This window comes from Helianthus annuus, chromosome 16 (assembly GCF_002127325.2).
Source record: "Helianthus annuus cultivar XRQ/B chromosome 16, HanXRQr2.0-SUNRISE, whole genome shotgun sequence".
NCBI lineage: Eukaryota > Viridiplantae > Streptophyta > Magnoliopsida > Asterales > Asteraceae > Helianthus > Helianthus annuus.
In genome coordinates this window covers 120,673,029-120,685,710 of record NC_035448.2, presented here as the reverse complement: position 1 = coordinate 120,685,710, position 12,682 = coordinate 120,673,029, and the positions used below count along the sequence as shown (strand labels likewise).

Genomic DNA, 12,682 nt, shown 5'->3' with positions numbered 1-12,682 from the left:
AAACTTTAAACCAAATAGTAATTAAGAAAATGTATATACAACTATACTTAGAACGGTGGAAGTTAAAACTCCGAAAAAACAATGATTACAAGCTAGTAAAAACTTCTTTGTAAACGACATTAGAAGTCTTATTTGTTGGATTTCCATCAGCATCGAATATTAGTATTTTAACGCCTTCTCTGGTGTTGACCCTTGATAAAGCAACGTACAACTGACAATAAGTGAAGACATGATCTTTCAAATAAAGACCAACCTTTGATAACGATTGTCCTTGACTCTTGTTACTTGTCATGGCAAAACAAACTGATAAAGGAAATTGTCTTCGTTGAAAGTGAAAAGGTATTTTTTTTGTCAGATATTAACCCTTTATTTTTCGAAAATACACACTCTCACACGAGAGGAGTCAAGTTGACAAAATCAAAGGGCCAATAGAAGTATAGAACTTAATATTACTAATTAATCAGCAATCATCTCCTTTTTTCTTTCTTCCCTCCTCGCCTGTCGACGGAAGTGCTCGACGGTAAGCCCTCTCCGGAATAGCGGGATAGGTTCCTGATTTCTCCCTTCTTGAGAAGTCCCGTGCCTACCTCTCTCGCTATTTCGATTTGGTGTCTTTCCCATTTGCCTTTCAGGACGGGCCGTTTTTTCGTCTTCTCCTTGGTGGTGTTTTCTCGGTCTCGTGATTGTCAGCCTGGTCTCTTGATTGCATAGTAGGTCTGATACCGGTCGCGGCTATCGAGTATAGTTCAGCTAGACTTGGTTCGAATCCTATTATCCTTTTAAAGGTCCGTGGTTGAGGTTGCGAGTGTTGGTCCCGGTGCTTAGTGTCATGGGTAAAAGGGTGTGGAAAGCTCAAAATAGTAACTAGAATATGATTATTAATAAACAGGATTTTAGGAAGGAGAAATTGTTTCGGAACAGGGAGGCTAGGCTTCAGAATGCCACCTCCTTTTTTATCTCAAACCTTCCTGACTCTTATGACAAAGATTCTTTATGGAAGGCGTTTGACCATTTTGTCAATCTTGAAGATGCGTTCATTCCTCGGAAGAAAGATCGTGCAGGGAATAAGTTTGGATTCATTAAACTGTCAAATGTGTCGGAACTGGAATGGTGGATGGAAAAGATTAAGGAGGTTCGGATTGATGGGGCAGTCATTGGAGTTAATTTAGCCCGGTTTAATAGGGATGGATCCAAAGTGGATGTGGTGGATAAAGGGTATGGTACTCGTACTTCAGTTTTTGATAGACTTAATGGGTTGGATAAAGGTCATGTTGTTGGATATCTGGGTAAATCGGCCAAACCTCAGTTTGAAGGTAGAACGTTCAGTTCAGTGGCTCAAAACTCTGGGGTGGCTAGTCTAGGTGGGCCCTTACCACTTCCTCCTATGAATTCAGATACTAAAAAACACTTGGAGTTTAAATCCTTAGTTGGGGAGGCAAAGGATTTAGATATTCTAAACGATCTAAAAGTTCTCCTTTCTGGGTTGACTGAAGAAGGTATCATGTTAAAGTATTTGGGTGGGTTAAAAGTCCTCCTTTGCTTTGGTAGTCCGGAGAAGGTCGAAGAATTCAGGTATAATATGGTAAATGACTGGGAAAAGTGGTTTTCCAGGCTTTACGTGTGGGATGATATTCCCCCGATTTATGACAGAGTGGCTTGGATTAAGGTTATGGGTGTGCCGGTTAGTTTATGGGATCATAATGTGTTCAATAAAATAGGCGAAAGGTGTGGAAGGCTCCTGGTTAAATCGGATGCTGATAAAAGTAATGGCAATATGGCGGAAGAACGTCTTGCAGTTCTGGTTCAATCGGGCAAAAGATTGTCGGCGGAGTTCGTCATATCGTGGAAAGAGCACCAAATAAAGGTCTGGGTTGAAGAAACCCATCTGGAGGTTTTATCCATCTGGAGGAAAGTCAAAGCTGAAAAGGAAAGTCAAAGCTGATTTTTTAGGCATTCAAGAAACCCATCTGGAGGTTTTATCCGAGCCGGTGATCCGTCGGTTCTAGGATAACTCGAATTTGGATTTTGTGTACGCGGAGTCAGTGGGGAGATCAGGCGGCTTGGCTTCTCTGTGGAATCCGGATATGTTCAATGTTACTCAGGTCAGTAAAAATCAGAGGTATATCATTCTTTCTGGTCATGTTCGGGGTGTCGAAGGGGTGGTTAATGTGGTTAATTTGCATGCGCCAAATGACCCGTCCCGTAGAAAATCTCTTTGGGGTGAGCTTGCCGAGTTGATTAACCAAGATGAAATCTGGGTTTTGCTTGGGGACTTTAATGAAGTCCGTCTGGAGAATGAAAGAGTTAACTCTAGATTTGATCAAGGTCTTGCTGACGCTTTTAACGGGTTTATTGAAAACATGGGGTTGATGGAATATTCCATGGTGGGGGGTAACTTTACGTTCTGCTCGGGTCATGATGATGTTAAATTAAGCAAGCTCGATTGGTTTTTGGTGAATGAGAGTTTTATGTCCTTTTGGCCTAAAGCTGTCCTCGAGGTTCATATGATAAGCTGCTCTGATCACCGCCCATATCTCTCTCCTGTAATTCTGTGGATTTTGGGCCGGTGCCATTTAAATTTTTTAATTTTGTATGCAGACTACCCATGTTGCCAAGGATAAGAAGTTGGTCGAGATTGTCGATTCTGTTTTTGGGGCTAATGTTGTTGGAGGAAGATGGGACGCTGCTCTTGCTTGCAATCTTAGAAGAGTGAAGTCTGAGATTAAAAAATGGAGAGAGGACGTCAAAAAGGAGGATATTAAAGTGTTGAAAGATCTGGTGGAAACTTTGGTTAGGTTGGAAGAGAAAGCTACCTTTGGTCCCCTTTCCAGTGACGAGAAAAAAGTTAGACTGGATACTCGTGTTTTAGTTGAGAAATTGGAACGATCCAAAGCTAAAGATATGCTCCAGAAAGCTAGAATCAAGTGGTTAAGGTTTGGGGATGAGAATAGCCGACTTTTCCATAAGACGGTCTCGTTGAACGTGGCGAAAAATAGAATTAATAGTCTCTCTTTTAATGGCGTTGCGGTCTCGAACCCGGAAGCTCTCAAAGAGTCGATTATGAGGTGGTTCAGAAAACAATTTTCGGAGCCCATTAGAAGAAGACCGGATTTTGAGAATTTTAATTTGCCGAGAGTCCCGGCTTATTTGGGGGTCACTCTATGTGATGAATTTTTAGAAAAGGAAGTGTTTTATGCGATTAAGAGCTGTGACGGTTCCAAATCTCCGGGCCCGGATGGTTTTTCCCTTAAGTTTTTTAAAGTTTTTTGGGATAAGGTTAAACCTTGGGTTATGGGGATGCTAAGAGAATTCCATCTCTCGGGTTCTTTCAGTAAGGGTTGTAACTCCTCTTTTATCACTTTGATTCCTAAAGTTAGTGACCCACAAGAGCTTGCAAATTTTCGCCCGATCTCATTAGTCGGATCGTTGTACAAGATTATTGCCAAAGTTTTGGCCAGTCGTCTTAAACCGGTGATGAACGATATTATTTCTAATTCGCAATCGGCATTCGTGGGAGAGCGGAACATTCTTGATAGTCCGCTTATTATTGGTGAAACAGTTGCTTGGGCCAAGAAGAATCATAAAAAGTTATTAATTTTTAAAGTTGACTTTGAAAAGGCCTACGATACTATTAATTGGAAATTTTTGGTCCATATTATGGAAAAGATGAATTTTCCATTGAAATGGATCGAATGGATTAAAGGATGCTTGCAATCAGGAATGGGCTCAGTTCTCGTCAACGGAGCGCCCACTTCGGAATTCAAATTTAAAAGAGGTTTAAGACAAGGTGACCCGCTTTCCCCCTTTCTTTTCATTATAGCTATGGAGATTGTTTGTATGTTTATGAATAGGGCGTGTCAAATGGGTCTCTTTCTTGGTTGTCGGCTCCCAAATGGTGGCCCTATTATATCCCATCTCTTTTATGCGGATGATGTTGTTTTTGTTGGCGAGTGGATAGAAAGCAATGTTTTGGCGGTGAACCGTCTTTTGAGATGGTTAAGTCTGGTCACGGGTTTAAAAGTAAATAGGAGTAAAAGCAAAATTTATGGTATTGGTGTCCCGGACTCAGAAGTTGCCTCGTTTGCCAAGGTGGCTAACTGTGAAGCCGGCTCGCTCCCTTTTACGTATTTGGGGATTCCTATTGGGGTTAATATGAAAAGAGCAAAGTTCTGGAAACCGGTTCTTGATAGATTTGTGAAGAAACTTTCAAAGTCGAAAGCTAGGTATCTTTCGTTTGCGGGTCGCATGACGCTTGCGAAGTCGGTTCTCGGAAGCCTTCCGTCCTACTTTCTTTCTTTGTTTGTGGCTCCCAAGTGTATCATTCAAAAAATGGAGAAAATTAGGAGAGATTTTATTTGGGGAAATTCGGCGTCGGGACACAAGATGAGATGGTTAAGGTGGGAGTTTATCATGAAAGCGAGAAAACGGGGAGGTATGGGCCTTGGAAATATTCAAAGCTTTAACCTTGCCATGCTTGCTAAATGGTGGTGGAGATTGAAGTCAAATCCTAATCATCTTTGGGCTTCGGTGGTTGAGTCGATTCATAGAGGAAATGGTTCGCTTAATGCGTCGTTAATTCCCCTTAAAAAATCTATACCGGGGGTGTGGAAAGATATCGGTTCGGTGGAGTCTTTGCTGGCCAAAGCTGGGTTATCTCTTAAAGAATTTTTGATTTACGATGGAGGGGATTTGGAAATGGAGATCGGAGTCCAATGGTACCTTTTCCGTTAAACAAGTTCGGATAGATATTGAGTCGTCGAATGGGGTCGAAGAGCCGAATTTGAAGGTTTATGCTTGGAATTATTGGGCTCCTCCTAAAGTTAACTTTCTGGTATGGAGAGCCTTGCTTGGTAAGATTGCTTCAAAGGTCGGATTAGCTCGTAGGGGAGTTCCTCTATCGGATGTTTATTGTTCCAGGTGCGGTATAGCCGAGGAGAACCCGGATCATCTTTTTGTTAACTGCTTATGGGCTAGGAGCATTTGGTGGAATGTGTTGTGTTGGATGAGAATTGCTTTCCCTATGGGCCTTTCCAGCTTGGGCGATTTCGTCTCCTATGTGCAGAACCAGCCGGGAAGCTCCAATTGGAAGAAGATAGTCTACACTGTTGTTCTTTCAACGGTTTGGAGGATATGAGTCTCAAGAAATGAGATGGTTTTTGAAGGCCGATTTATTCCTATTTCCAGATCGGTTGAGGCTATTAAAGAAGATTCTTATCTTTGGCTCTCAAACCGGTCGAAGATCTCGGTTCCGCCTTTCGTTAATTGGTTGTCCTTTGATATTTCGATTATGTTGTAAGTTCTGTTTTGTTTCCGGTTGTTGTTTTGGTGTGTTTTGTATCAGCTCCTTGCTGGCTCTTTATATATATATATAACTAGATTAGAACCCCGTGTATATTACACGGGTAGAATAAAAGCAATTTATATATTAAATAAAAAATAATATATTTTTAAAAACCGGATTTATTATATGTGTTGATTAAATATAATTTTATATATTAAGTAATAAAAAATTTATATCTTTAATAACTTCGTGTATTGTGCGGGTTAAATAAATGTAATTTTATATACCAAACAATAAAAAACTTATATATTTTAAAAAAAAAAACCTTGTGTATTCATGGGTGGAAGAAATATAATTTTATATACTAAATAATATAAAAGTTATATTTTAATAAAACTTTATATATTGTACAAGTTGAATAAATCTATACTATATAGCAAATACTATAAAAAAGTTATATTTATAAAAACCTTGTTTATTAAACGGGTTTATCTATTGTTAAAAAAATCTTTCTAAATCAAAACGGACTTTTTTATTATTTTTCTAAATTACGTTAATACTATTTTAAATTTTTGGTTTGATAATATCAAAGTTATATTTTAAAAAAACTTCGTGTATTTTACGGGTTAATTAAATCTAATACTATATAGCAAATAATAAAAAAGTTATATCTTTAAAACCATTTGTATTACACAGATTTATCTATTGTTAAAAAAAATCTTTCTAAATCAAAATGGATTTTTTTTTATTTTTTAAATTAGGTTAATACTATTTTAAATTTTTGGTTTGATCATATAAAAGTTCTATTAAAAAAATCCAAATTTTTATGTTTAAAATCAGTTATCCAAGTATAATTTATCCTTTGAAAATCATTATTTCTTTTCACAAACCGTAATTTCTCAATTAAAATTTTGATTATTATCTGAATGATTAATGATGATGATAATAAACATTCATCATGTGATAACCGATTTTTTTTTGTTCATTAACGAATTCTAAATAAATAAATATATAATTATACAACTCTTTTGACTTCAAGGAATTAAAATCAAATTTATGCCAATAATTTAGAGTTGATAAGATTTATATGATTTTAGTTAAATAATAATTATCTACGATTAAGGATGGTCTAGAATAAAAGCAATTTATGTATTAAATAAAAAATAATATAATTTTAAAAACCTCATTTATTATATGTGTTGATTAAATATAATTTTATATATTAAATAATAAAAAAGTTATATATCTTTAAGAACTTCGTGTATTGTGCGGGTTAAATAAATGCAATTTTATATACCAAACAATAAAAAACTTATATATTTTAAAAAAAAACCTTGTGTATTCATGGGTGGAAGAAATATAATTTTATATACTAAATAATATAAAAGTTATATTTCAATAAAACTTTGTATATTGTACAGGTTGAATAAATCTATACTATATAGCAAATACTATAAAAAAGTTATATTTATAAAAACCTTGTTTATTAAACGGGTTTATCTATTGTTAAAAAAATCTTTCTAAATCAAAATGGACTTTTTTTATTATTTTTCTAAATTACATTAATACTATTTTAAATTTTTGGTTTGATAATATCAAAGTTATATTTTAAAAAAAAAACTTCGTGTATTTTACGGGTTAATTAAATCTAATACTATATAGCAAATAATAAAAAAGTTATATCTTTAAAACCATTTGTATTACACGGATTTATCTATTGTTAAAAAAAATCTTTCTAAATCAAAATGGATTTTTTTTTTATTTTTTAAATTAGGTTAATACTATTTTAAATTTTTGGTTTGATCATATAAAAGTTCTATTTAAAAAAAAATCCAAATTTTTATGTTTAAAATCAGTTATCCAAGTATAATTTATCCTTTGAAAATCATTATTTCTTTTCACAAACCGTAATTTCTCAATTAAAATTTTGATTATTATCTGAATGATTAATGATGATGATAATAAACATTCATCATGTGATAACCGATTTTTTTTTGTTCATTAACGAATTCTAAGTAAATAAATATATAATTATACAACTCTTTTGACTTCAAGGAATTAAAATCAAATTTATGCCAATAATTTAGAGTTGATAAGATTTATATGATTTTAATTAAATAATAATTATCTACAATTAAGGATGGTCTAGAATAATGACAAGTGTCCCTTAATTGGTTTCTTTTATTATATAGTATAGAAGTGTTGTTGCCGTTCAAAAAAAAAAATATTACTAATTAATAATATAATAATATTATTAATAATTAATAATATAAACTAAAATCCGATCAAACCGTTTCCTCACGCCTCTTTGAAATATCCGTTTCCGATATAAACCCTAAAAACCGATTCCACATCAAATCTCCCAATTTTCCCCAATTAATCGATCAAACACACACCTTTCGCTAAATTCTCTCAAAAACCCTAACGAATCGCATTCAAATCTATCACAATTCGTTCAATCTCATTCAATTTCGTTCAATTTTGAACATCTACAATCCTCGTTGAATTTGTTGGTGAAATTAGGGTTTCGATCGATAGATAGAGAGAGAAATAGAGGAGTTTTGGTATCTAGTTGATGGTCTCATGGGCGCTACGGGGTCTAAGCTCGAGAAAGCTCTAGGAGACCAGTTTCCTGAAGGTGAACGGTATTTTGGACTTGAAAACTTCGGTAACACTTGCTATTGTAACAGCGTGCTTCAGGTTTTGCTCGATTTCTTCTCGTTTTGTTGTTTTGAGTTTGGAGATTTTGGTTGCTTATTGCTTTGTTAAGAAGATTGATTTGATGCCTGTTGTTATTTGGAGTTGACCTAATTTAATTTAGGTTGTTTTGATTAAATTAGGATTGGAAATTGGTTGGAGACTTTATTTTTTTTGGTTAATGTTATTAATTATTAGATTTATATTTTTACTGGATTAGTGTTTTGTTGCTTCTTTGTGTGGGTGGTGCTTACAAGGAGGGAGTTAGATGAAAGGGGAATGATCAGGGATATAAATTGGAATGTTTTGTTAAATTGTGTAACTATGATTTGAAAGTTTTGTTTTTACTGTGAACATACGGCATAGTTGTCAATAGCGGCCGCTATGGTCGCTATAGCGAATAGCGTAGTGGATAGGTCGAAGGTATGTAGCCATAAATAGAGGGATTTCAGTTTTTTTTAATTATTAAATAGCGATTAAATATAGCTGGATTTTAGGTTTTTGTTAAATATACGTGTAAGATAGTGTATATACCAGGGTATTTTAATATAATATACATATAATTTTTCTTTTAATTTTTTTATAGTGTATCACTATTTATAGAATAGTGCCCACTATTTATCGCTACTCGCTATGTAGCATATACCTTATCGCTATTTGTCGCTATTCGCCATTAACAACTATAGTCATACGGTTTATAAAGCCATGCTTCAAATTGGCTTAGCAGATGCATAAGCAGCCATGGCATTTGGCATTTAATTGAACTTGTATATGTTTTTATCAAGAAATGGATATCTGACTTTGGATTGTTGAAAATTTAATGTTCATTCAGCTAATCTCGAGTAGGTTTTCCTATATAGCTAAACCGTCATTTAATTATTATTATTGACTGATAAAACCATTGTACTGGCTTATCGTTTCAAGTTACCGACCATCCTTGTGATTATGAAAGAAATTGCTAAGCTAACTATAGGTCTATAGTGCTTTTTGGCTGTTTGCAATTACAATGGTTGGGAAACTCTGGTAATGCAGATGCAGTTTGGCTTATTAACCTTTCAAGATATTGATCCTTTTCATTATATCAATTGCAATTTGGTTATTACCCATTTCTAAGTAACTTGCTCGGTTTTGATCTAAATATGTAGCTTACACTAATGGGTTTGTTTTTACTTTTCAGGCTTTATATTTTTGTGTTCCATTTCGTGAGCAATTACTTGAATATTATGGAAATGTTAAAAATCCCGGGGACGTAGAAGAAAATCTCCTTACGTGTTTGGCAGAACTGTTTATGCAGGTACACAGTTTCTTGAATACATGCTTAATGGTCTCTTTTACTTGTTGCCTTTAAACCCCTTTCGAAAATACAAGTAAATGATACTTTTTTGCTGTAAAGAATTTAAAGTCATTTTTATCATCCAGATGTTTATGGCCAGCATTGGTATAAATGAAATTTGATAAAATGCTTTGGGGCTTATCAAGTAGTTTCAATATATGGGTGTCCTTAACGATAAAAATTGAATACATGGGTTGTATTCACATACATTATCTCTTTTAATGATAAAATCTTTGTGATTAAGTAGGATCTGATTTGTGTTTTTTTTGGGCCAAAGTGTACATGCACTTGGAAATATTGTTCTTTTTTCATAATTTGATTATGATATATATTTTGGGACGATGGACAAAATACGAGTTTAGCAATGTTTGAAACTCATAACTGATTTAAGACAAAAAAGAAATGTCAAATCTGTTTTTTTCATGAAATATTATTTAGAAAACCTGAAAAGTTTGACATGAAGATTGAAGAACCAACTCCTTGTGTTATCTTTTAATTCTTTTATTGTACATGAAAACTATACTGGTCAAAATAATCTTCCATATCAACTTATAACCATGGTGAGAAATTGTTAGCAACTACAATTGTAGCAATACAACTAATGTGATTTCTGGTACTTTGTATTAGATTAGTACACAAAAGAAGAAAACAGGCGTTATTGCTCCCAAACGCTTTGTACAAAGAGTGAAGAAAGAAAATGAGCTTTTTCGTGGTTACATGCATCAGGTATACAGCCCACTTATTAAATCGAATATTCGAATTTATTTCATTCCTGCAATTTTCATTCTTTAACATAGTGATTTTATGAATATTGTGTAGGATGCGCACGAATTTTTGAATTTCTTGTTAAACGAACTAGTTGACATACTAGAGAAAGAAGCCAATTCAGCAAAAGCTTCAAAAGAACTTTCGTCACCTCCTGAAAAGATTCCCAACGGGATACATGTTGCTCATGCCAACGGTGTACGGAAAGAGCCCTTGGTTACCTGGGTTCACAAAAACTTTCAGGTTCGTTTTATAAATGATAAATTGCATATAAGAGACATTAATATATGTAATTAAACATTGGAGTAAAATGCCGTTTTCGTCCCGGAGGTTTGGTTAGTTCTGCAACTTTCGTCCAAAGGTTTGTTTTTCCGCATCTGAATCCAAAATGTTTGAAATTTTGCAATTTTCATCCAGCTCGTTAACTCCATCCATTTTTCTTCGTCAATTCAGGGGTATTTCCGTCTTTTTTGTTAACTTAAAGGGCAATTCGGTCTAACGGATTTCGTCAGGGGTATTTTAAATGCGTGTACATAAAGTGAAAAATACTGAATTGCCCTTGAAGTTAACAAAAAAGATGGAAGTACACCTTGACTTAACGGAGAAAAATGGATGGAGTTAACGAGCCGTATGAAAATGGCAAGATTTCGAATCTTTTGGATCCAGATGCGGAAAAACAATCCTTTGGACGAAAGTCGCAAAACTGGCCAAAACCTCAGGCTTCAGGGACGAAAATGGCATTTTACTCTAAATTTTGTTAAAAATATGTAGCGCTCTTAATGAGAGAAAAAGGAGCATTAATTTACTTATATTAAGTTGAATGTAAAACAGAGTTAAGCCACATTATCTCATAGTTATCCAGGACTCTTAGTCTCCATAATCTTACATCTTTTTTTAATCACCATTTTGCTAATTCATGTTTGTTGCTTTTGATTCTTATGGTTTATAATCCAGGGTATACTTACAAATGAAACAAAGTGTTTAAGATGTGAGACTGTGACTGCAAGGGATGAGACATTTTTAGATTTGAGTCTTGATATTGAGCAGAACAGTTCGATTACAAGCTGTTTAAAGAACTTCAGCTCCACCGAGACCTTAAATGCCGAGGATAAGTTTTTCTGTGATAAATGCTGCAGGTTGCTTCTTTTTTCCACATATTCATTATTTGTTTACGTTTGAGCTCACATATTATCTTGAAATCACTTTCAAGAATGAAGTTTCTCTTTTTTTGGAAATTAGGGCTTTTTATTTCGAAATCACTCAAAATGAACTCTAAAGATTTATTCTTGGGAGAAATTCAAGTATGTTGAGTTTATAAAATGTGAAGTATAAATATTTTGTAGCACGAACCCTAAAAATTATTGATGGGAGGCTTTTGACCCGCTTGACCCCTAGAGATGAAGTATAACAAATTGATCAGTTTGACCCATAGCGATGAAGCATAAGCCAGATTGACCCGTTTGACCCTTAGAGATGAAGTATTACCCAATTTGACCCGCTTATCCAGATTTTGACCCATTTGATTTGTTTGACTTCTAGAGATGAAGTAGAACGCAAATTGACCCTTTTATCGGGCTTTTGACTCATCTGAATTGTTTGATCCCTAGATAAAAAGTATAACCCATATTGACCCGTTTATCCGTAAATGAGTTTACACCTCTAATTGTTTCACTCTCATCATCCAGTTTGCAGGAAGCACAAAAGAGGATGAAGATCAAGAAACCACCACATATTTTGGTCATACATTTGAAGCGTTTCAAGTACATGGAACAGCTGGGCAGGTACAAAAAGTTATCATACCGTGTCGTTTTCCCTCTTGAGCTGAAGCTAACCAACACAATGGAAGATGCGGATTGCGAATACTCGTTATTTGCGGTGGTGGTTCATGTTGGAAGCGGGCCCAACCACGGACATTACGTAAGTCTGGTCAAAAGCCACAACCACTGGTTGTTCTTTGATGATGAAAACGTGGAAATGATCGATGAATCCGCTGTTCAAACCTCGTTCGGGTCGGCCCAAGAGTATGCTAGCAACACTGATCACGGGTATATCTTGTTCTATGAGAGCCTTGCTGCCAACAATGATCATTGAATGGGTATTTTGTCAAATCCTTTTTTTTTCAGATTTGTGTTACTTGGTTTTTGTGTTATCATCATATACGGCAATTTGGGTTATTAGACGGGAAGAAACTTGTGATGGATTTGATGTACAGTTACTGCTGCTATTTGAGTTCATCTGTTTTAGTTGAAACAATAAAGGTGCGTATGATATGATGATGATGTGGATGAGGACGATGATTTTGATATCGGTGATGATGGAAGCTTGTTTTAAGCGTGAACGTGATCATCAAAGATGATGTTAAGTTAATGACTTGCGTCTCGTTTGTATTGGTATTAACATTTTTGTTTATTTATGAATCGAGAGCTATGATGGTGTTGTATTTTTGTTTGATTTGTGAAGAAATGGAGAATTTCCTGAATTTAGGCGTGCTTGACAGATTTTGACAAAGTGGTTACGTAAAACATGATCAAAATATTTGAGGAAATGTTTGGCGGTTTTCATCTGCATTCCAAAATTGTAAACCCCTAGATTATATTCCGACGACT

The 12,682-nt window shown here is 34.9% G+C and overlaps 1 protein-coding gene across 1 annotated transcript; it reads left to right on the top strand.

Moving 5' to 3' along the window:
* Positions 1–7,570: 7,570 nt before the first annotated feature.
* Positions 7,571–12,565, top strand: LOC110918498 (ubiquitin carboxyl-terminal hydrolase 4). The gene is made up of 6 exons (XM_022162801.2): positions 7,571–7,981; positions 9,156–9,272; positions 9,939–10,037; positions 10,131–10,319; positions 11,031–11,212; positions 11,762–12,565. The coding sequence occupies exons 1-6, from the start codon at positions 7,865–7,867 to the stop codon at positions 12,165–12,167; spliced, it is 1,110 nt and encodes a 369-aa protein (XP_022018493.1). The 5' UTR covers positions 7,571–7,864; the 3' UTR covers positions 12,168–12,565.
* Positions 12,566–12,682: the final 117 nt, after the last annotated feature.